A 24,786-nucleotide genomic window follows, 5' to 3' on the forward strand; every position below is an offset into this window, starting at 1 on the left:
TTCCTTTTCAGACCACTACGAAAATTTCTTTTCCATGATTTGTAACATTGCTACGTGATTTACGAACATTTCTAGGTGGTTAGAAACGTCGTGAAAACGATTCACTCGCTCTTTATTACTATCTCATCTTTTTATTTGACTTTTCTCGACTTGCAAGCAGCCAGAGACTATTGCTCCCGATTACCAGCTGTGACTTGTGCTGTCTACTCCTCGTCTATGACTAGAATGGTTCTCCCGGCCTCCAGGCACTTCCCAGGCAGGTCCCCATCGAGCGCCAGGTAATATTCTCCGGGGTTCAGCGAGTATGTGACGTCCAGAGAAAGGGTATCAGCGTCGCCAGGCAACGCTTCGCACTTGATGAAGAGAGTGTAGCTACCGAAGGTTCGAATCCTCCGCCCTTGCAGAGATGGGTCTGCGGCGTGGAAGCGTATCTTGGTACCGCGCCTCACAGTCACCTGTAAATACAGATCGCCGTCGTTAAGCATGAAGTAAGAGAAGTAAGCAAAGTGGCATCCACATTTGTTCCTCAGTCGTCGGGGATACATAAAATAAGCCAACCTTATCTTAAAATCGAAATTAGCCTAATTTTAACAAACTATTTTTGTCTCTTCTACGCCAGTATCCAGGCTCACCTTTGGTGGCAGAGCCTTATCCACGTACATGGGATAGACAAGTACATCGAAGTCTACACTAGCCGGCCGATAGAGCACGAGGGGGTATGGCAGCGTGTACGGCAAAGGCTGCCCTTTGTAGTCGAACAGCGAGACGTTGAAGTCGAACGTGGAGTACGGGTCCAGCTCCAGGCGGGCAGCTGCTTCCGTGACGTCGAGCTTGTACGCGCGCTCGTGGGCCCATCTTCTCTCCGAAAGTCCGCCAAGGAGGTAGATGCTCCCCACCTCCACCGCTCCTTCGCCGCTTCCGGTCTGCAAAGTCACGTGAAGGCGCGCGCTGGTGTGCACTCCGGACAGCAGGAAGGCGGCAAACAGACGGTCTTTCACCCTCAGCGACTGGGTGGCCTCCAGGAGCTCGGACACACTGCGCCTGTTAAAGTCGAGGTGGTCGTAGCTGTAGCGGAACTTGTCAATCTCCACCAACTGCACGGGTCGAGCGTTGGCGTGGGTTACTGGGTTAGGGTTCAAGGTCTCCGAAGAGAAAGGCAGCATGGGGGTGTCCTCCGTGACTCTGGCGCAGCTGCCCGAATGGTAGGACTTGCGTCGCAGCTTCTGCAGCTCTTGCCAGGCCTGCCACAAACGGTCTACGTTGGCGGTGTGCAGCCAGAAGAGGGGGTCAAAGGCAGCGTGCTCCAGCGTCGCCATGGAGAAGGGCTCCTTCCCGCCCACCAGTGCATGAAGTCGCACGTGCAGCAGATCCACCTGCACCAGGAAGTCACAGAAGTTGACTTCCTCTAAGGCCAACAGCGTCATATCAAAAAGGATGTTCCTTGTTCCTCTGGACGCAACATACAGGTCTTCTTGCGGGTCGCGCACGGTGTCTTTGTTGGCTTGTCTGATGTGGTAGCTGCGGAAAACAACTTGCTGGGTTATCTCATCATCATCAACAACAACAATATATTAATTTAGCTTACAATTAACGCTTTCAATAATTCGGGATGATTAGTTAGGCAGCGGTTAGAGTGCTTTTCACCGAGACGTAGTGGGTTCGTGTCTCAGCTCCGACAACGATCGTCATAAGTGACCAATCACTTCAGTCGCTAGTTGTTGGCAAAGCTACTAATGTTATAATTAGCAGATAATTTTAACGTAGTAATAGCTTTACAGTAATTTGTTTCTCTAATCGGTTACTGTTTAATAATGTATTTATTTTACATTTCTGACATGGTAAGAGAGGAAAAAATATTCATGTATTCTTTCACACCTTTTTTTCTTCAAAATTCTCTGCTCTCTCCATTTCATAACGCAGAAAAACTCTTAGGACGTATTATTAAACAGAGAAGGAGTAAGTCTTATAGCAGGGAAAACAGCTCAGTACCCGAAGAAAGAGTTGTCTCCCGATTCGGCCACAAGAGAAGGAAGCGCACGGATGGTTCGAGTCCAGTCCCAGTACGGAATCCCGGTGGTGGCTCCTTTCTCTCGCAGCGCCATCTCCATCTGGACGAGAAGCAGGCGGTTGAAGTGGGGCAAGTTGGCGAATCCGTGAGGGACGCAGGCAAACGTCACAGAAGCGTTCTCTGGACAAAGACCAGAGCCTGCGTGGAAGCTGGCGATGGCCTCGTAGCTCGTCAAGCTGTGATCGTTCTGAAACAGTAAAGAAACTTGACATTGCTGGAGGTCCTGTAGTATGGTTGTCAAAATGATAAAGTTGTTCCAGGCAGAGAAATGGTCAGTACCAAAAAGATCGGACAAAGTTCTGTGAGGTTTTGAGGTGGGTGGGTTTTAGGGAGAATATCCGAGGTGTGTGGATGTGTGTGTGTGTTTTAAAAAATAACATAGTAGGTTGCAAAAGTGTCAGGCATTAGGTTTACAATGAATATCAACAGGCGAGGTGATAACACTAACAGATGACCTGATTGCATTTATTATTGCGTGCTCTTCTGTTATTTAATTCGATAAAAAGAATGAAATGTCAAGTAATTTATTTCGTGTAAAGCTCTCCGAACAGAAGAAACAATTAAGCGAGAGACTTGAATTATGGCGTTGTCTCAGTTTAATGATATGCAAACTGAATATCTGAAGTGGGAGTCTACAATTTAAAAGTCAAAGATTTAGTTTGTTTGTGTCTATTTAATATCTAACCTGAAGCTTGTGAAGGCATTGCGCAGACTGCTGGCTTGCTCGAGGGTCAAGGAGTCCACGTCATAACGGGTCACAACATTCGACACCGTGGTCACTGGGTCCTCCCTGGCTGCCCGCGCTCTCTGTTCACCTACAGGTCATCGTGAGTGTGTGTGTGGGAGAGAGAGAGATAAACTAGTCAACTTCTTTTGGCAGATAATCACGAGAGATCCAAGTTTGTATGAATAATCAAGACAGCTTTAAGACTTTTAAAGTTTTTGTTTCTTTTTCTTTCTTTTATCCTCTCTTTCTGTTTCTTTCTTTCCTTCTTAATTTCCTTTTTTATTTTCTTCATGCTTTTCCTTTTTCCTTCCTCTATTCTTTATCTGGAGATATAAAATTATTTTCCCTCTCTTTTTTCCTTCATTTTTCTGCTTTGCTCATGCTTGCATTACTTCTGTAATCTTGGTGGACTTCGCTAAATAAGAAACCAAAAAAAACATTATCATGCAAAAATAGTTTTATGTTGCATTTAGCAATGAAATTTTTAATGTTAGCCCCGAAAACGTCAGTGGCAGATAACTCACCTCGACCCGGCAAGAAGCTGACGGAGGGGGCGTGAAGCATATGTGGATCCAGTTCTGTCCCATTTACAGCTGTGAGGCGCATTTTAAAACGATACTCTGAATCAGGCCTAAGGTGTAGCTGCTTGAAAACGGAAGTGACGTCATACTTGAAAAGCCGGTCGAATACCCAAGGCATTTCCAGAGGTCCTCCCAATATGGCGAAAGTTCCGGCGAAGATGCAGTGATTCTGCGCGTCACAGATGTCGAAAGAGACATCTGCAGACGATCGGATGCCCTGAAATGTCGACACATCAGAAAATACAATCAATTAATGATCATCTGAGTAACCAATGAGCTATTCAAAAATAAATTTAGAAGATTTTTTTTTAAATCACCAAAAGAACTTCCTTTCACTACGACACAGCAGCTCCACATATTTAGGGCACCAATAAAACTCTTTCATTGTATCGTCATCGACCAGTCGCCCTACTTGAGGGGGAAATGGAAATCGTCAACAGGAAAGCAACGACTACAAACATGAGATAAAATAAGAGAAACATCACTCACATGCAGCATGAAGTTAGCAAACACTCGGTCCTCCTGTCTGCGGGCCTCCAGCACGGCTTCTAGCTCTGGAATGGTCAGGCCGTGGAAGTTGAGGTTGTCGTACTGGTAGCCGAACTGCTCGTAGTTGAAAGCGTCGATGGCTCTGGAGTTCTCCCTGATGATGGTGATGAGGTTCTGCTTGCGGTTGAAAGGCTCCAGCGGCATCTTCAGCTCCTGGATGTTGCAGTTGGCGCTGTTGTGTTCGAGGCCGCGGTAGCGCTGCAAGGCCTGCCAGATGGCAAACTGCCGGTCGACGTTGGAGTGGTGGATGAAGAAGATGGGGTCGTAGGCGGAATACTCGAGGGTGGACATGCCATAAGGACTGGTGCCACCGATCCAGGAGTGGATGGCGTTGTGGGTGACCTCGAACTGCACCTCGAAGTCGCAGTAGTCGCGCTGCTCGAAGGCCAGGAGGATCTGGCGGTAGAAGAACGACTCCTCCCCTCGCTCAGGATCGTTGAAGAGCTGCGGGCGTGGGGAGCGCGAGGTGCTCTGGTTGAGCGCCTTGATGTGACCCTTTAAAAACGGGTTGTTGCTGTCGTCTGCGGTGAGGAGGGAGGGAAGGTTGGTGAAGGTGGTCGTCCAGTCCCAATAAGGTATGCCAATTCTTGCGCCCTGAGAAACAGTTGCTACATTGTGTTTTGATCTTTAGGGCTGTCTATCTCTCTCTCACACTCACAGAAGAAGGAAATAGGAAGATGGATGCCAAAGTGAGACAAAGTAAGAACTACAGTACATGCAACAGAGAAAGAACAAAGAGGCAAAGCGCGAGACAGAACCACATTCGATCAGCTACCTCCAGAGTCATGGCGATCTCCAAGCTCCTGACGTAGAGGCGGTGCCAGTGTGGGAAGCTAGCCGACCCATGCTGACAGCACGCCACCTGCTGGCCGTTCATGCTGCACAGGCCCGGGTAGCCATGCCACCCAGCCAGGCGCTGGTAGCTGATGATACGAGTGTCATCCATGACGGATGACAGCGCTTCTCGAAGGTTCTCCGTCTCAGCCTCCGACAAGGTGTTGATGTCCTTGCGAACGCCGATTCCGGCCAACGAGTACGAGGGCATTCCTCTGAAACCCCCTGGAGCAGCATTATGATGATGTGCATTGTTAATCATTCGTGGTTTTTGTCAGCATGTAAAATAATGAAATGATAAATTTTTTTATTAAATTATTTATTATTTAATAATTTATTGTTTAAAAAGGTCGTGGTCGGTGTGAGGCTATGCTGCGCCGTAGACGAGAGACAAGTGCTGAGCCTCAACAAATAAGTCAAGCTATTAATATGGATTTAATTATTAATTTATATGTTCCTGTCATCAAATTGAGACAAAATTTTACTGATTTATTTTTCTTCAAACAGGAATTTATCTACTTGTCTGGTCTCCTTGAACTATAAGTCACAAACTGCACATCAAAACCTTGACTATGTCACGAAATAAAAGAATTCATTTCCTATTGCTATCTTTGTCAGGTAAGAGAGTGGTGTTGAAAGTCTGGTAGATGATTCAAACTAAACTTCAATGGCGTCCCTGTGTCTGTAGATGTGCTTCTTACTGTCACCTCTCATTTTCTGATTGCGGTTCTCAAGACTCACCTGAAGCAGGTTCGTAGATGATGGTTGGCGGCGGCATCAAAGAGCGAGGCAGCTGCGTGCCGTTGACCGCTGTGATGCTATAGTCGAGGGTGAAGGGAGTGTGCTCGGTGAAGAGGTCCTGTGGCCGGACAGACACTGTGAGAAGCGCCTGGGTGATGTCGTGCCTGTGGGAATACAGTATGAATTGTTGTGAACCCCGTCATCATCATCGTCGTCGTCATAGAATCATCATCACCACAACCACTAAAAGGTTATAGAAAGAAAGCTTATTCTTCGGTTTGAGAATGACTCACACTAAAAGGAGGTAATGTCTATTGCACTAATCTCGCGAAAAGATAATTTACAGTATCATTGACAACATGAATCATCATACATCATAACACATGTAACATATGTACACCATAACACAAAAGTGAGGAAACAAGAGTAAGACTCAGACTGTAGAAGGGTTCCATAACAAAGAAGGATTTCGTGCGCAGCCGCTTCTACCTGTACAGCCGATCAAACGACCACTGCATTTCCAAGGCGCCCCCTAGAATGAAGAAAGCCCCAGCGCGCACGCAGTTCGAATGCACGCAGACGGAAATGACGACATCGGCGGAAGTGCCAATCCCATGCAGGAGGAAGCCGGCGAAGACCCTCGGACGACTGCGCTGCTTGTTAATGAGTTTCTCCAGCTCGTCAGGTGTCTTGTCGCCAATGTTGAGGTTGTCGTACGTGTACTCCAGTCCTTCGTAGATCGAACACCGTCTGCGGTACGGCATACGCCCTGGTGCGGGGGTTGAAGTTCACTTTCGGGTTGTTGAACGGCGCCATGGGTTCCGCCATGAAGTTGACGGCACAGTCGGCTCGGTCGTGGGGCAGGTGCCGGCGCTTCTGCAGCTCCTGCCAGACGGCCCAGATCTTGTCCACGAAGGAGTGGTGGATGAAAAAGAGAGGATCGTACGAGGCGTAGTGCAGGGAGGACAGGGAGTACGACTGACGGCCACCCACGAGATAGTGGATAGCGTTGTGCACGACCTCGAACTGCACCTCGAAGTCGCAGTAGTCCGTCTGCTCCAGCACCAGCAGCACCTGATGCAACGACGATGCGCAAACAGTTAACATCAAAACTCCAAAATCGAGACGATATTTTCTACTCATTAAAATTACCTTCCATTGATATGTTGAAGGCATCAAAGACTGCAGTGTCACTCCTCCCACTAAAACACAAACACACACACGCATTGATCTTTGACCACATCGAAGTGGTGCCCAGCCCTTAGGTGACTGACCTCGTCAAAGAGCACAGAGTGTTCGCCATCAGCAGACAACTTCAACAGCTCAGGCTGCGGGTCTCGGACAGTGTACCCGCTGATTTCTTTGATGAAGCCGCGTGCGAAGGGGTTCTCCAGCACCTCGTCCTTCCAGGCGTCGTAGAAGGTCTGTTCGGTGAAGAGTGAGGGCAACGGGTCGGTGGGCAGGGTCCAGTCCCAATAGGGCAGAGCCACGCTGCTGCCCTTTCTGACAACGGACATGTCGACCTGGTGATGAAGAAAGACATAATAAGTGCCATAGAACTGATTTTTTTCTTTTGTCGTGGCAATTAGTCTCTTTTTAGGGAATGTGTAATACTGCTCTGATTTTCTGGAACCATAAATAGACCAATTGAAACTTCCAGAAAATCAGGAATGTGTTACAATATTAAGTTGAGAAGCATAAACTGAAAATCTGAAGGGAAAAAAGCCCCAAATTTAGCCAAGACACGTTTATCTATGATTATTAAGCTCCCACTGCTAAAAAAATCCTTTCTTTTCTATCACCTATCTCAGACAGTAACTCGTAATTATAAATGTATTCTTGCAGGTAAAAAGCGGATGGTACTTTTATTAGTTTAGTATGTGATTAATATTAACAACACAATGAGAAAACTGCCGCAAGCTACCTACAGTAAGTGTCAAATACTATTGTCACCTGCAGGGTGTAGAGGCGGTGCCAGTGAGGGAAGGTGGGCATGCCATGGATGCAACACGCTTTCTCGGGCTTCTGTGGGCTGGGACAACGAGCAGGCAACCCGTGAAAAGCAGTAATCGCCTAGAAAACGGAAGGAAAAGGTTACCTGGGCAGCGGCTTTAAAAAAAACAACATGGAATTGGTACGAGAAATTCAATGGCTATTAATTTAAACACCCAGGCATCGTGTGGATGTATGTGTTGTGTGGAGTATATTTGCTGCAAAACCGTTTGTACTTACTTCTGCAATCTTGACAATTCAACTGCTCAATCGACTTCTATTTTAGCACCCTAGAGATCTTCGCATTCAGTGAGAGACAAACACTTCATCCTCACCTCCCATCCATTTCCACCCTTGTCTCTCTGGAAGCTAGCCATCGCTGCTTTCAAGTTCTGTATGTCAACCTCTTTCAGGTCACGAAGATCCACGTCGGACACGGCTCGGTGGAGCATCCTGCAGGTCTCTCTCACCTGTCATGGAAAGCAAAACAAATTTTTCGACACAGATTAGCAGCACCGAGCTCTCTCTCACACACACACACACGTACACACGTCCCGAAGTACAAAGAGTTGGTTGAGGGGAAAATGTGAGAAAATAAGTTTACTTTCTGCGCATTATCACCATTTATAATTATTGTTTCTTAATTCCCACGAAAAAGAATGCAAGCAAGCGTTTGACCTGCAAACAAAAAAATAAAGGCGCACTAACGGATTTTTGGCATGAAGATGACAGTAGGCTGAGGAAGAGAATTCGAGTCCAGCACGGTGCCGTTTTGCGCAGTGATGACCACTTTTATTTGGAACATGTCATCAACCTTCAAGCCTTTTGTCTTCAGGACCTGCCAGGTGCACAGAGGGCAAGAAAAGCTGCGTGAGATATTCAGCAGTACTCACGGTACCTTCTTCAAGACCTTCTTCACGACAATTCACAACACACACACACTTTTTACAAACCCTTTCATACACAATCTCATAGATTCACTCACACATACTCTGCACACACAGAGAGAGACATCTATCCTCAAGATAAGAAACCATGATGAGGATGAGGTTAAGGAGGAGGAAAAAGAGTGTATCTACAATTTGAAGTCAATATACATCGGTGATCTCGTAGCGGTAGAGTCGGTCGAAGCGCCAGGGCATCTCGGCTGAACCACCCAGCACGTTGAAGTCGCCAGCAAGCGTGCACTCCTGGTACTCCTCCCCGGAGCACACCGAGAACGTCACGTGCGCCGACGTCCCTAGGGAGTGCAGCAGGAAGCCGGCAAACACGCGCGGCTTTTCCTGACAGACATTTGATTGGTAGACACTTTGAAGACAACGAAAGACATAGTGTAGATATTTATTAATAGTACAATAGTAAATTTATAAATTTATAAATTAATATTTATATTTAGATATTTATCATTGCAGCCAGAACCCTGTAAAGTAGGTCCCAACACATCCACACACAAGACAGCGTTTGCCTTTCTTGTACTTTTCACATCATAGTCGTTGTAGCATTCAGCAAAAGCTCTCTTTAGGGAGTCAGAGCAAAACGTTCAAAAAAGATTTCAAACCTGCTGTTCCTGCTGGTCCATCTCAGCAACCAAAAGTCAAAGGTCATAAAGCGTCCCTAACCTTCTGCTTGTTGATGTAGCCCTGTAGACGAGGAACGTCCATGCCCAGCAGCTCCAGGGTGTCGTATTGGTAGTTGAAGCGAGCCTTGTAGTCAAACACGTCCTCGGGACGAGAGTACTGATGAGTGACGGGGTTCAGGTTGTATGGAGAGCCGAAGCTGAACGGTTTAAGAGGTTCGCGAACCAGTTGCAGAGCGCAGTTGGCTTCGTTGGGATCCAGACCTCTGTACCGTTGCAGCTCCTGCCACATGGCGTAGATTCTATCCATGCTACAGGTGACATATGCAGAAGAGAAATATGTGTTGTTAAAAGGGAAGGGGAGAATAAATATAAAGGTGGAGAGAAATGAACGACACACCAGCGTAGCAAACAACTAAAACTGTTACAAAGCACGGTTGGACAAGGAACATCAAAAACAACGACATGCTAATCTGTTCCAACATCTTGAAGATTTCATATTTCATGTTAGTATTTTGTTTTTACCTGGAGTGATGTAGCAAAAATACAGGGTCAAAGGACGCATAATGAAGGTGCCCCATGCTGTACTCTTCAGATCCTCCTACCCAAGCGTGGATGGCGTTGTGGGCGATCTCAAACTGCACCTCGAAGTCGCAATAGTCTTCCTGCTCCAAAGCAAACACAAACTGCTTCCACTGCCAGCCTCCCAAACCTCCGTCGCTGTTACAGGTGAGCGAATACAAACAAGATGGTGGAGCAAAGAAAATCAATGTCTCGAACTTTGTAACCTTTAGAGGACAAGGGAATGATAGCCGGCCTTGTCCATCTGATTAAACTACCTGTCAGCTTCCTGTAAATGTATGTTTATGTGTCAAATGTGTGTTAACATATATAACAACCGCCTTTTCACTTTTGTGCAAAGGTATTCTGGTTTTGTTAGTTTCTAAATCAACTTGTTTTCAGCTATGCGTTTTCTTTCAAATAAAGCAGGAACTTGCATACTAATGTTCTTCAGGGATTAAATCAAGAGTTGTCTTGGTCTTCGTCCCATACTTGTAGACTGGCTAGCAATGCCTTGCGCACCGTGGACCATTTTCGCTTCACTGTTCTCTATCTTTTTATTTATTTACCTGTCGGCAAGTCGGTCGTTCTGAAAATCTCTGGCAGTCCTCTTGCCTGCAAATGTGATCGCTGCAGATTCCCAAGGGTTGTTCCACGGGAACTTGTGAACGGGATCCTGGTATGTCTTGTTGGTGAACAAGAAAGGATGGACGCTGTCGAAACAAAACAAAACAGGCTTCATCGGCAGAATTCTGGACACTGCTTCTGTTATGAAGTCTGATTGTAATGAGGTGTGAATGCGTATTGTGTTTGCGTGCGTGCGTATGCATGTCCGTTGTGTATCTGTGTGCGCGTGTGCAATGATGTGTACGTCCTCTAACTACGTGCTCTTGTCTGGAGTAAGTGCAAAGAGATTGTACCCTGAAGGTTCTACCGAGTCCCAGTAGGGAATTCCCACGAGGGCGCTGTGTCTCCGGAGCGCGTCCTCGAACTGCACGAGGTAGAGGCGGTGCCACTGCGGGAAGGTGGGCATGCCATGCACGCAGCACGCGTAGCGCACGGGCGCCTCGGGGTAGGGGCAGAGCGGAGGCAGCGCGTGGAAGGAGGCCAGGGCCTGGAAGCCGTTGGGAGAGGAGTCCTCCTGCAGCAGCCTCATGGCCCACATCATACTCCGCAACTCGTTAGGGCTCAGGGCCCAGGCGTTCTTGCGGACTAGGCGATTCTCTGTCCGCCCATTCGCTGTTTGTCGTTTACCTGACAACAGACTCCGACTTATGTAGAGCACTTTAAAAATCCACATGTAGACTACAACTGGCGAGGAGCGAGGTGAACGCGAGAGAGAGAGAGAGGGAGAAAGAGAGAGAAAAGAAACAGAGTGCGAACATCAGTTGCAATAATTTTAGTAACTGTTGTGTATGATAGTAGCTATATTAGTGTAATATACTGAATACAGTTGACATTAGATGGATATGCTATTTCCCTTGACATATTTTCACCTGTTCCAGGTAAGAAAATGATGGAAGGCTTGTCCACCAGATCAGGTTCCAGGTAAGACCCATTGAACGCGCGGATCTTGATCTCCAGCTCGAACTCGGCAGCGCTGTCCAGCTTCAGTCCCAGCTGTCGGATAGGCTCGCTGATGTCATACTTGTACAAGCGGTCAAAGGTGAAGGGCATTTCGGTCTCACCCCCCAGGATGGAGAACTCCCCAGCCGGGTGATTGCAGCTGCGGCCTCCGTTGCCCGTGGCGACGCAGATGAAGATCAAGACGTCAGCGGAGGTGCCGATGTTGCTGAGGAGAAAACCCGCGAACAGCCGGTCCGCGAACGCTGGTTGCGCAGCACCGCCTCCAGCTGCGGCAGCGTCCACGAGTTGAACAGCAGGTTGTCGTAGCGGTAGCTGAAGCGGTTAGTGTAGTCGAAGACGTCGGCGGGGCGGCTAAACTGGTTGGTGATCTCCACCGGGTTTTGGCTGGTGCTGTCGAAGGGTTGCAGAGGCCTGCGCATGAGGTGTAGACTGCAGTCGGACTCGTGTGAAGGTAGGCCCCGGTACTGCTGAAGAGCCTGCCAGATGGCCCACAGGCGGTCGGTGTTGGCATGGTGCAGAAAAAAGGCGGGGTCAAAGGCCGAGTAGTCAAGGGAGCTCATTGAATGCTTGTCTCGCCCTCCCAGCCAGGAGTGCAGGGCGTTGTGCGTGACCTCCAGCTGCACCTCGAAGTCGCAGAAGCTGGTCTGTTCCAGAGCCAGCAGGACGTTGTCCAGGAAATAATTGCTGTTGAAGAGCTGCGGCTGCGGGTCCCTAGTGGTAAAGGCATCGGTATCTGGTATCTCACCTCTAAAAAAGGGATTGGATTCCTTGTTGTACGTCCTGGAGTTGAAGAAGGAGGGGGAGCTGATAAGGGTTGGTAACTGCCGTATGGGCTGAGTCCAGTCCCAGTAGGGCACAGATACGGCAGAGCCTCGAGCCAGGAGACAGTTTTCGACCTTGATTTGTCAAAAATAAATGAAAACCATTTATTCCGTTAGATGTGAAAAGTACTTGGGTAAGTTAGCTGTTACAGCCCTTAAATATACTTTTTATTTAAATATACTCCAGTCACACCAGCTTCAAAAATCCATTCCACATCAGAGGTGCAGGAGATCGTTGCAACAGCCACAATCCGTGTCAACAGTAAAGGAAAGGTAGACCATTACCTGTTCTACCCCAGGACAAGGAAGGGTGAGCCACGTACCTGTTCCACGTACAGGCGATGCCAGTGCAGGAAGGTCGGGGAGCCATGCACACAGCACGCAACCGAGCGGTTGTTGTGTTTGCACATCCCTGGGAAACCATGGAAACTGGCGATTTTCTGAAAGGACTCGTCCTTCTGCATCTGCAGCAGGGCAGACCGCAGGCTCTCCGTTTCCCCCGGACTCAGATCCTCCAGGTTCTTGCGCACGTGCGACGCTGTCTCGATTACGTTGACAAACACTCTGCCCCGCCTGACACCTGTCACGTGACACACGAGTACTATTCATTTTGAAATCAATTGTTAGGCTAACATGAGGTGAACTGATATTATATTTTCCCGCCATGAAGGTAATAAATGTAAATTTTGTAGCTATAGTACGCCTTTTGCTATCATCTTTTACCTGTTTCGCATTTTATGTATTTTTCCTATGATTTTGTACACATTTCTTTCTCTTTGTGATCTCGTTTATCTTGCACAGCAATATTACTTCATTATAAGTTTTTTCACTTACCACCAAATCCTCCATAATAATTAAGAGCATAGCGATTGAGCTCTATCTGAAGGAATGTGTCAGTCGCATTTTCCGTCTTCCGTCATTGACAATGGTCTGACCATCTTCAATATATTTACTAACCCTTACACCACAGGGAACTGGTGGCCACTCCCACCACCATTAAACCTGAAGGCACCCTACCTCACTCCGCCTGGAAGCATAAGCAACAGGAACACTGCACTCACCTGTGCCGGTGTCCCTGACTATAGTGACGTTGCCGAAGAGATTATCTTCCAGCTCCTGGCCGTTAAGGTCGTACACGGTATAGGAGACACGGTAAGGGTCGTCTGCCCGTAGCTTCAGCTCGGCCAGCAGTCGGGTGATCTCGTACTTGAACAGCCTGTCGTACTTCCACGGCATCTCGTTGGCGTCTCCCAAGATGTAGAACTCTCCAGCTTTTTGGCACGTGACCTGACAAAGGTTAAGGACGACGAGGGCGGAGCGCTGAATGCCGTGCAACATGAAGCCGACAAAGACCCTCTCTCGTGACTGGCGTTTGACGATCTCTCGCTGTAGCTGCGGGATGGACAGTCCGTTGAAGTCGATGTTGTCGTAGCGGTAGTGGAAATTTCTCCTGATAGGTGGATTAAAAAAGAATTGGGTTCGGGGCATACGACAGTCTCGTGAGATTAAACGGGAGGATAACACGAGAGGCAAACAGACAACCTGACAGAAAGTAGTAAGACAGGCATAAAAGCAAGATAGGCAGACAGGCAGAAATAGATTGGTATCTTGCATTTATGTAAACAAAGAGAGTAAATACACTGTCTTCAAACTAACAAAGCATACCGACAAAAATGCATCACTTCTTTGAACCTTTGCCATCTCTCAAAAAACAAATAGTGACTTGACACGAGCTAGCAAAAAAATAAATAAATAAATAAAAATAAAATAACGACAGCTTACGTGTAGTCAAACACGCGGAAAGGGATGGAGTTCTCCCTGGTTATGGGATCTGGATTCACGACACTCGGTTGTGCAAAGGGCTGCAGGGGCTGTCGGAAGGAGGTGAGGGCACAGTTGGCGGTGAACATCGGCAGCCCCCGGTAGCCCTGCAGCACCTGCCACATGGCCCACAAGCGGTCGGTGTTCGAGTGGTGCAGGTAAAACAACGGGTCGTAAGCCGTGTATCGGAGCGAGGCCATGGAGTACTCCTCCTTGTCACCAACCAGGGCGTGAATATAATTGTGGGCGATCTCGAACTGTACCTCGAAGGAGCAGAAATCCGTCTGCTCCAGCGCCAACAGCACTGCTCGGCCACAGGGGTCATCTGGCCGTACTCAGGCACTTTAAAGAGATCCTCCCGGGGACTGCGCGTGGTATCTTGACCTTCCACCGTGCCGTGGTGGAAGGGGTTGGGCTCGATGTCTTCCGTTCTCGGGTTTTGGTAGGATTCTTCTTCCACGAGGTCGGGCAGGCTGGACATGGGTTGTGTCCAGTCCCAGTAAGGAATGCCCTCCTAACAAGCAATAAAATAAATTAACAGCACAACTGCAGTCGATCTGATTTCAGAAGGTAAAGAATGATTTTATCTGATGAACATTCTTTCGCTAAGTGGAATAAAGTTTTAGCAATTTTTGGTTTATTCAAGATAAAAATGTATTTTTTATGACAGAACTGCATTTTAATATAACCAACTGGTATTTGCGAAATGATTATTAATCTTTCATTTACACATTAAACGCCACCTACTTTGAAACCTTTGTTTCGAAGAGCATTTTCCATCTGCACCGTCAGCAGGCGGTGCCAGTGAGGGAAGACTGCCATCCCATGGACGCAGCAGGCATACTTTACAGGGGCATCAGGGGCAGGGCACCAGGTGGGCTGCCCGTGGAATGCCGCGATGTGCCCGAAGCCATTGACGGTCGAGTCGCTCTGCAGCTTCTGAAGAGCTTCCCGGAGGCTCTGTGCCTGCTCGCGAGTCAAGCTGTCGACGTTGTAACGCATGCGCCCGACTTCTTCCGGTGTATCCCCGTCGTAGTCTGAACAACAGGCGAAGACATAAGGAAGATGTTTTATGTTCATAGCATAACAATCTGTAGATGAGACGAGTAAAAGAATGAAGAGAGGTATGCCAGGGGATATTACTCACCTTTCTTGGGCTGGTGAAAAATCGTCGTGTGACTAAAGGTGTCACCTGACCACTTCTGCTGGTGGACGTCAGTGATGTCCAATGTCACGTCGAAGTCTTCATCGTAGTTGCGTCCAATGGCGAGGAGTGCGTCAGTGATCTCCACTTTGAACAAGCGGTCAAAGGTCCAAGTCATTTCCCGCTCGCCGCCCAGCACGGCAAAACTGTTCGCCAGGTAAGTCTCACCTGCGGAAGATCAAAGAAATCTATGCCGCTTTCTTAAACATCTTAACCAGCATGTTCTATTTCTGAACATTTTTTGTTACTAAAATTTCACACCATTTATTAAATGAGCGACAAATGCAGTTCTGTATTTACCATAGGGTTAGAAAGCAGATGAAAGAGCTAGAGTGATGTCCCTTTGCTTAATCGGCTAGAGGGTGAAAACTTGCTGACAATTTTTGTCTTTGCTGCTCATCTGCTTCAAGTTTTGTGTCTAATACCGATCTGTGAATCTGTTACGCCATTTTTCTATGTTCCTGGATTGATTTCTGTGTCAGCAGACCTTTTCTTCTTTTTCTGTATTTTTTTTTTCTGTCACGTCTGCGCCATCTTGCCGTGACATATTGTGAATCGTTGTCAGCAATGTCGGTTTTGCGCATTGTGTATGCATGTTCACGAAGGTGCCCCTGTATGTTCATGCGCCCATATGTTTGTAAAGTGCTTTGAGTCCGCTGATGCTGGAGAAAGCGCTATATTAATGTTGTTATTATTATTGATCTAACCTTTGCACTAAACAAATAAACATGCTCAACCGAAGTATTAATACAATAAAAGAATAATAAAGAGAAAGAGTGAGAGGTTGTGGATGAAATAAATTGATGTTCAGGCTTGAAGATTCTCCCAAGACATGAAACATACCCCCAGGCACACTGATGTACAGTTTCACCCAAGCAGATACCCCGATGTTGTGCAGTTTGACCCCAACAAAGGTCCTGTCCCTGTTCCCTCTCTCCGCCAGAAACTGGTTCAGCTGTGGAATAGTCATCCCGCCGAAGGTGAGTGAGTCGTAGTCATAAAGAAAATTTTTTTGGTACTCGTATACTTGGTCCCCCCTGGCACGGCTAAACGTCTTCTGGTTGTTGTTCAGAGGGGAAGGGAAGCCGAAAGGTTTCAACGTGTCCCTCGTCAGGCTGAGGGCGCAGTGGGCCTTGTAAGGAAGCCCACGCAGCACCTGCAGCGCCTGCCAGATGGCCCACATCCGGTCCACGCTGGAGTGGTGCAGGTAGAAGATGGGGTCGAAGGCGCTGTAGTGGAGTGTGGCAAGCGAGTAGGGGGCAAAACCACCGACGAGGAAATGCGGGCGTTGTGGACAACCTGTGTACAAGCAAGACGAGTGATCGCTGAGTTATCTGTGTCTCCTCGCCATTCTATCCACTCCTCCAATCTTTTAGTAATAAATAAATCATGGCTCAATTTATTTAATGATATATAAATAATAGTTTATGTGAACTTTATTTTCATCACTCCTTTAAAATTTTATTCGTTTTTTTATATCTTCCTATTTATTCCTTCCATTCTATTTTTTCTTTCCTTTCTTAATCTCATTCGATTTGGATACCCTTTGTTTACTGATGTATACATGTTATTTCGTTCGCCGGGTGATTCCATTGCTCTGCTTGTCGTCAAAATTTTTTTTCATTTCTATCTTCCTTTAGCAACTTCAGTCTTGATAATAGAAGCAAGTTATACCTGAACACATCTCTGTAATCATTCATTCAAAAGACGTGCTCGTAATCGAACTGTTCACTCGATCCATTATTTCACTTACTTCAAACTGAATCTCAAAGTCACAGAAGTCCGTCTGTTCAAACGCTAGCAACATTCCGTCAAAGAGGTCAGTGTGGTCGCCGAACTTTGGTGTCTGTGTAAGTTCTGCCTGCACCTGGGGAGACACACATGAAGTTTGGTTTAGAGTGGTTTACCGGAAATCTTAAGATTTTTTTTTTTTTCTTTTTTTTTTTTTTTTTGTATATGACTACCAACACTGGCCAGCGACATATCCTTGTTTTGTTTACTAAACAAATTTCTCAAACAGGCAGAGGCAAACCCCGCCACGATTAAACGATCCCATTTTTGTGGTCTGCCGATGAAGAAAAAGACTGATGCCCACAGCACATTGGGTGAAACTTTTTTTTTTTTTTTGCCTTCTCTCAGATGCAGGCCAAGCAGACAGAGGATGAAAGCATTACCTAATCATACCTGTTGGTAATCTAGACAAGAAACGTACACCCTCTCACCTTTGTTACAATGTCTATCCCGGAAAGGTTCACCTACTCACCTATCGCCTGGTGGTCTGGACCAGAAAGTTTGTCCACACAACTGTCTAAGAAAGACTTACCGCGCATGTGACATCCCATAGCATTTCCGTTCCCAGAAACAGGATGAAAACCCTCTGGTAAGCGCCATTGCTCCCCTCACACTCAACTTGATGGGGTTCCCTTCCCTTACGTCATACGCCATTAGCAGAAAGTAAAGTCTGTTTGGGTGCTCTCCGGCCCAGAAGAAAACAACCACTCACCTCTCACCTAGGTGTCTGGCTCAGAAATGTGCATCCACTCACCTGCCTACTTGTTCTCTCGCCAATGAAAGCTACAGGTGCGTCGTGAAACGGGTTGTGTTGAAACTCTCCCGTGATGGGGTCCAGGTAAACGTCGTCGTCCGCCAGCGCAGGGACCGTAGTGTCCATGCCCGTCCAGTCCCAGTAGGGAATGCCAATGTCCAGCCCCTCGCGTCCGTAGAGCGTCCTCAACCTGTGGTCAATGTCTTTCGTTTATTTCGCTTGTCTCTTGTACCTAACGAACTGGGTTTTCTAGTAAAAGAACTTCACCTGTACACCTAACTAGGCTTACTAGGAAGAAAATCAAGTGTGCATGCAAATCGGCAAAAATCGTGGGCAACAGAAAGCAGATAGGTGTCTCTAACTTTACACGAGCCATGTTTGTTAAATATGTGTAAAGGTGCTTTTCGCTGAAGTAAAATCCCGTCAACGAGTATATGTTTATTAATAAGAGACCTTTGTCATTAAATTTACTAATTAAACTGTGTTTCATGGTTGTTCAGTACTCTCTGTATTTACTAAGCACTCAGTAATCTGTATTTTTACCTGTTCTTTACTAACCTTTTGTCCATACAAAACGATGTACTAGCAAGAGAATTTGTTAAACTCAGGTAAATTTTATTCGATGCCTGTATGCAGAAGTAACAGGCACTTGAAAACGTTTGCACTTTCTGGATTCAGTTGCCCAATGACAGATGAATTGTCATCCGTGTGTGCACATGGGTACTGTATCGTGTTTTAGATGTGTCTTCAGAACGATGTAGATATCAGGTAAAAGTTGTTTACTGTTCTGTCTCTCCGACAACAAACATCCCTGTGCACTCGCTCACCTGTACGACAAAACAGTCGGTGCCAGTGCGGGAAGGTGGGGACGCCATGCAGACAGCACGCGTAGCGCACCCTAGCGTCAGGGTGGGGGCAGCGGGCAGGCAACCCGTGGAACTCGGCCACAGCCTGGAAGCCGTCTACGGACGTGTCGTTCTGGAAGCGAGACAGCGCCTGCCGCAGCGCCAACGTCTCCTCGTCGGTCAACGCCTTCACGTTCTTGCGCACGACTGTCGCATCTGTTCGGTACATCAGCTGTCACAGACAAAGTACAGCTGTCACAAAGTCACGTCACTGTGCTGTCAGAAGTAAAGCTGTCACAACTTCGCGTCTCTGTGTTGTCAGCAGTACAGCTGTGATAAAGTCCCATCACTGTGTTGTCAGAAGTAAAGCTGTCATAAAGTCACATCACTGTGCTATCAGGAGTACAGCTGTCATAAAGTCACATCCCTTTGTTGTCAGGAGTACAGCTGTCACAGACAAAGTCGCGTCATTGTGTAGTCAGGAGCAGAGTTGTCAAATCTCAGGGTTGTCACAAATTTTAATTATTAAACAGGAGTGAGAAACCTGCCCTCCGACTTTTAATACTACCACTGATTTTCAGCAGCCTCGATGCAGGCTGTGTGCAAAAGCAGCGAACAGGACTCACGGTCCCTGTAGCCCCTCGCAGGTCGGTGAGCACCAATGGGAGGGGGCAGGAGGCCGCTGCTGAGAAGTGTACCGTTGACTGAGTACAGCTCAGCCTTTACCAGGAAGTCGCCGTCCAGGGGAACGCCCAGGCGGACCACGGCGTCGCTGACATCGAAGTAGTAGGGCAGGTTGAACTCCCACGCCATTTCGTTGGCGCCGCCCAGGAGGAAAATGTCGCCAGCGAACTCGCAATGACCGTCACTTCCGGTTGCATCTCGTTGGCACACCTGTTGATGAGAAGGGTAAAGGAGAATATTTCCTGTAATGTCCTTCGGTCACAGTATAGTGACAGATAAGGTACCCAAATCTACCTTGAATGTTATAGTTTGCAAAAAAAACTTTTCTGCAATATTCCCTCCACATTAAAATGTTTGCTACAAGATACCATTACATCCCCAAGATAATGCGATCAACTATGCATCCTCCCTTCTGATAGGCAAGTCGGGAAAAATGGCAACCCGATAATGTCCTTTTAGGATGCAAAGTTTCAGTCAGAACAGCTTGTGCTGTAGTTATTTTGGGTGGTCATAGTTTTTTTTTTAGTGGACGAAATTACAAAACTTCAAAATCCAAACTTCTGGGACGCCATCTTGTGTTGTAACGTACGCAAACGTGTCAGTGCTCTGTTTCCCACTGTACCAAAAGTGCGGCTGTCACACACCAGAAGCTTAAGACCACAGACTTCTGTGAAAACATAGAAATCTGTGCGTACATCTCAACTGACCTTGACCCTAACATTGGCGGAAAATCCAAGTCCCTTCAAGGTGAAGGCCGCGAATGCCCTTTCTCTTGCTCGTCTCTGCTCCACCAGAGAGAAGAGCTTATCCATGCTTAGACCTCCCAGCGTCAAGTTGTCATACTTGTATCCCAGTTGATCATAGCTTTTATAAATAAGGAATTGGAAGATTAATTTAACATCGATAACATCCGCTTTTAATTCTGAAAGTTTAAAATAATGTACATTATAAACAGTCATTATCGTCGTCGTTATTACTATCATCGTAGTAGTAGTGATCGTAATGGCAGTCATTGTTGTTTCTTATTTAGTCTTATTTAGTCACACCAGCAGCAGTCACAAAAAAGTTATAAACGATTATTTGGGATTCAGTTATAGCGACATTTTTTTTTCTTAAAGGCAGACCTTGAAAATCGTTGAAGAAACAGAAGACTAGAAGTGCGAGTCAAAGAGCCACGTAAATATTCTGAAGACCCCAGATTAACCCTCCCAGAGCAAAAGACAAACCTGAACAGATCCTTGGCTTGGCTGAATGTCTTGGTCAGAGCGATGGGGTTCGAGTCCCTGTTGAAAGGCTCCAGCTCTTTGCGGAAGAGCTCCACGCTACAGTCGGCATGGTCGTAGGTCTTGCCGCGCCTCCTCTGCAGCTCCTGCCAGACGGCGAAGATGCGGTCAACGTTTGAGTGATGCAGAAAGAAGAGTGGATCGTAGGAGGTCCACTCCAGCGTCGACATCGAGAACTCGTGTCGGCCTCCCACGAGATAGTGGATATTGTTGTGAGCCACTTCTAGATGAACCTGCATGAAGCCAAAGAACACAAAGCATTTGATTTTAGTGTATGATCGAAGACGGTGCATTAAAAAAAAATCACTCCCTCAATCAATCTGTTAATGAATTAGTTTAGTTGTTTAGCTGCTAAGTCGGTGACCTAGGGAAATCATTGTCAGCTGCTCAGTCTTGGAAGTGAAGGGTATGAGAAAAAATGCTTATATATTGAAAAAGCTGAAACACCATTTATTTATTTTTACAGGCACGCGACCAGCACGCACACACACACAAATACACACACCTCAAACTGACAGTAGTCATCGAATTCCAGGGCGTGAAGCACTGTATCTAAGAGCCTCGAGTTCTGTCCAGGCGCCACGGTCTGGAATAACCTCTCGTCTACTGCACGTGCTGTTCGTCTGTGTACCTCCCCGACTTCGATGTCCCGGAAACCAGGCGTTACGCTGTCCCAGTCCTCCTTGAGGGTCCTTAAAAATCGGTTCCTGTAAAATTATATATTCTTGTAGCCTGGCTTTGACATTCCTGCCTATAACAGGATGCAAGTAAACCCCTGGAGTGTGAACCTGCACCATGGAGACTTGATTCTATAATTCAAATATTTATCTATATATTTACCTATATATACTAGCAATCTTTCGTTTCTCGAGTTAGTCGTAATCACTTCATTAACAGGGGAGACTACGAGGTGTACAGGTTATCTCTCTTGGTGTATCACTGCCTTGGCACCGGTGAAAGTGGTCCCGCTACACGAGTTGTTTGTGTGCCCATAAATGTACATTATGAACGATGTTCTTTGTAATAAGAAGAAGTTTAGTCAATACCAAATTTAATTCGATAACTCCAGTGCTTGCGCTTGCCGTAGTTAAATAGAAATATTTTCTCCAAAATTCAATACCAAACATCTTTATTAATTATTTTCAGGAAATTGTTTGCCTGCCAATGTTACTATTACACAATTCATCAGACATTACATGATACCTCAAGTATGTAATTAAATATAAACATACATAGAAACAAAAAACAAGAAAGACCGGGCGCTCCGGTAACGGGAGCCAGCAGTGTGAGAACCTATACACTAATAGACGAGTCGTGGCCATGATTTGGTTGTATATGTGGATTGCATATAGCGTGAGGTTCTGGCTCGTGGGAACTCTACATCTACCACTTATGTCTAGATGGTTCTCTTGTCGAATTCCTGTCGGAGTGGATGAGAGTCATCGTCTAAAATTGTAGTCTGTTGTACATAAGCTTGTGAAAGAGTGTCTCTAAGTCATTATCCCCCCTCCAAGTCACCCCTCCTGCTTTTTTAAAATCTGCAATACTACTATCCTACCAGTGCAACCCTCACCACCATTATCACCCGTTACCTTCACCCCCACTAGTGTACTACCACCACTGCTACATTCACCATCGCTGCTGCTCTGAACACTTCTTGTCGAAATGTTCTCGATGTGTACCTGAACTAAGCGAGGTAACTCTGTGAGCGGCTGGGTCCAGTCCCAGTAGGGCACCCCCAGCCCCACCAGCCCCTCTCGACCAGCGCCTGCTCCAGCTGCACGACGTAGAGGCGGTGCCACTGGGGGAAGGTGGCCATGCCGTGCACGCAGCAGGCGACACTGGTGTTGTCACCGTTACTGCACTGTGACGGCTCGCCATGGATGGCCGCCAGCGACTGAAAGCCCGTCACGCCTTTGTCCACCTCCAGTCTCAAGAGGCTCTTCTGTAAAGCCAAAATCTCTTCGCTCGATAGCGTGGCCACATCTTTCCTCACCAGCGAAGCTGCAAATAAATAAATAAATAAATAAATAAATAAATAAATAAATAAATAAATAAAAAAATTTTCCGAAACAATCCCAACAATGTACTTAAGGGGAAAAGGGTGTTTACTTTCTGACAAAGTACTTCTTGACACGTTCATCATTATCATCATCGGCAAGAGATTGCTGCGTATTGTTTGCAAATACTAAGGTAAACAAGCCCGTGCTCGAGATAAAGGAATGTCAACCAGCACTAACCCCACAAAAGGTCAAAGTCGTGACGTCACTAGCAGTTAGGCATACTACTAATTAACACATGATCCTAACTTTCCCCTTGGCTTTCCCCTGATAATGAAAGTGTTTGCTTGCACTTTCCTGATGTCGGTGATTTTTTTTTCTTCTTGTTTTACATCTTTGCATTCTAGCAGCCTCTCAGACCGTGCAAGGCAAGACGGCTTCGCGGGGTAGTGTTTGTTCGAATATGTGAACACTCATTCATACTCTATGAACGATGTTCTTATAGTTGTCAGCTGAAAGTATCATCACAACCAATTGCAATGTTACCGTCAAGCGAATAATTTCATGCTCCAAATTTGTAGTAACTATAAGCAGTTGGGTAGAGAAAACTTACCTTGCGTGAGCACAACCTGCACAGCGAAAAAAAAAAAGTTTTATTATCCTTCATCGCCATGGTTGTACAGCGCTGTGTAAGTTGGGAAGTAAGGAAAGTAGCTCATGCACAGAGAAAAGTGAACGTGTATCATTATTGTTTCTTGGAGTATTTATGTGTACTTGTGTCTGTGAGTGGGATATGCGTGTGTGCGTGAATTCATGCATGTGTACTAGTGTGCACTTATTGCACTTTTAAAGTGTTATACAGTTTGTGAGAAAGAGAGTCTGTGTGTGCATGAGAACATATATAAATCCCTGGTACGTCATAGAAGGAGAGAGGAAGAGAGAATATACATATAAAGTTATAGCCTTAGTGTACTGAAACAGGAGACAGCTATGATGAGACAAATAATGACTTCTAACAAGCCCTTTTCATTTAATATTGCGACAAGCGGCAAACAATGATGACAGCAAAATAGATGTGAATAAGAAAGATAAGCACAGAATAACGAACAGATTTTTCATTTCATTTCTTCATGCAAAAAGTGTTTACTATGGTTTCTCTTCAAAATGTTCTTACAAAATTTTTCATGCAACACATGAATTTCGTCGCATGCATTGTTTCAATTTTTTTTTTTAAATTGTAGGAAGAGCGAGGAAAACCGAAAGATAATAGTTTAAGAGTTACCTGCAGATGGAGAAGCCAGAAAAGGAGAAAAACTCTACAGTCAAGCATTGCCCTGAGGAAATGGTTGGGACTCTAGCCTCCAGTTCCAGCATAAAGATCACGTGTGTGACTAAGGTCTGATAGACCGGCTCCTATTACCTCCCGGCCAGAGGTGTACCGAGATATGATCACACCGAATATTAGCAAAGCAATATTGTATTTGAGGTTTTGTGGAGAAGGGGTAGGCGTGTGCGCATATCCATCCACATGTACAAATACAACCGTTGCTGGAATATGTGTGTATATAGTTTTAAATATTTCAATACCCCTTAGAGGGTGGAAGAACAAAGAATCTTGAAATGTTGCACCCTAAGCGAAGACATGTGTCCCCTTTTCGTCTTCTCGTCAAAACGTCTTTCAGTTGCAACACACTCAAGAATTGATTTATATCTTCTTGTAATCGAGAGTTAAAGCTTAAAACATCACTTTACTTGCATTACATTGTAAAACCGGGGCTGTATGCAGCAAACAAAATCTTTCAAAATGTATACTTCATTTATTTCTTTCAAGCAAATCTACTGCAAAAAAAAAAAAAAAAAGAGTGGGGGGGGAGATCAGGAAGAATCAAATAATTTCTCTTAAACAACGAGTTTCTGTATTACACAGAATTGGTTTCAAAGATTTTATTTGAGAGTCACTTCCATGTGAATTGTCACTCACACCGCTTTAGAACACATGGAGAACTCAAGGAAAAAGGAAAGATCGAAGTACGTGAAAAAGGCGAGCGAGAAAACAAGAGGGAAAACGACTGCAGAAGTCAGTTCCCTTCTTTAATTTGATGGTACCAGCTATCTATACAGCAGTAGTTCATAATGAGAGATGATGATTATGATGATGATGATACTTCCGTGGTGGTCAATGCACGCGCAGTCGTAAGCTTTCCTGCAAGTGCAATACAAAGAGAAAAGTGAGCGCGTATTATCATTATATTTTTCATAGTATAATTCGTCGCTAAGAAATAAAAAGAAATTGCAGATCCCACAAAACGACTGCCCAGTTTCATTTCTTTTTCTTTTTCTTTTTTTTTTTTTTTCTCACTCGTCGAC

The 24,786-nt window shown here is 46.0% G+C and overlaps 1 protein-coding gene and 1 pseudogene across 1 annotated transcript; both read right to left on the reverse strand.

Annotated features, from left to right (window-relative positions):
* Positions 1-203: 203 nt before the first annotated feature.
* Positions 204-2,102, reverse strand: LOC112561565 (hemocyanin A-type, units Ode to Odg-like). The gene is made up of 3 exons (XM_025234127.1): positions 1,990-2,102; positions 633-1,518; positions 204-455 (listed from the first exon to the last, which is right to left on the reverse strand). Exons 1-3 carry the CDS (start codon positions 2,100-2,102, stop codon positions 204-206), a joined length of 1,251 nt encoding a protein of 416 aa, XP_025089912.1.
* Positions 2,098-23,850, reverse strand: LOC112562402 (annotated as a pseudogene).
* Between the last annotated feature and the right edge of the window lie 936 nt (positions 23,851-24,786).

The sequence above is a fragment of the Pomacea canaliculata genome, linkage group LG4, assembly GCF_003073045.1.
Source record: "Pomacea canaliculata isolate SZHN2017 linkage group LG4, ASM307304v1, whole genome shotgun sequence".
NCBI classification, from domain to species: Eukaryota; Metazoa; Mollusca; class Gastropoda; order Architaenioglossa; family Ampullariidae; genus Pomacea; species Pomacea canaliculata.

Excerpts from the sequence above, each read along its gene's own strand:
- LOC112561565 (XM_025234127.1), bottom strand. The coding sequence starts at position 2,102 with ATGGCGCTGCGAGAGAAAGGAGCCACCACCGGGATTCCGTACTGGGAC. Across the intron at positions 1,519-1,989 it reads GGAGACAACTCTTTCTTCGG|CTACCACATCAGACAAGCCA; the intron begins GTACTGAGCTGT and ends TGTTTTCCGCAG. Across the intron at positions 456-632 it reads ATAAGGCTCTGCCACCAAAG|GTGACTGTGAGGCGCGGTAC; the intron begins GTGAGCCTGGAT and ends CTGTATTTACAG.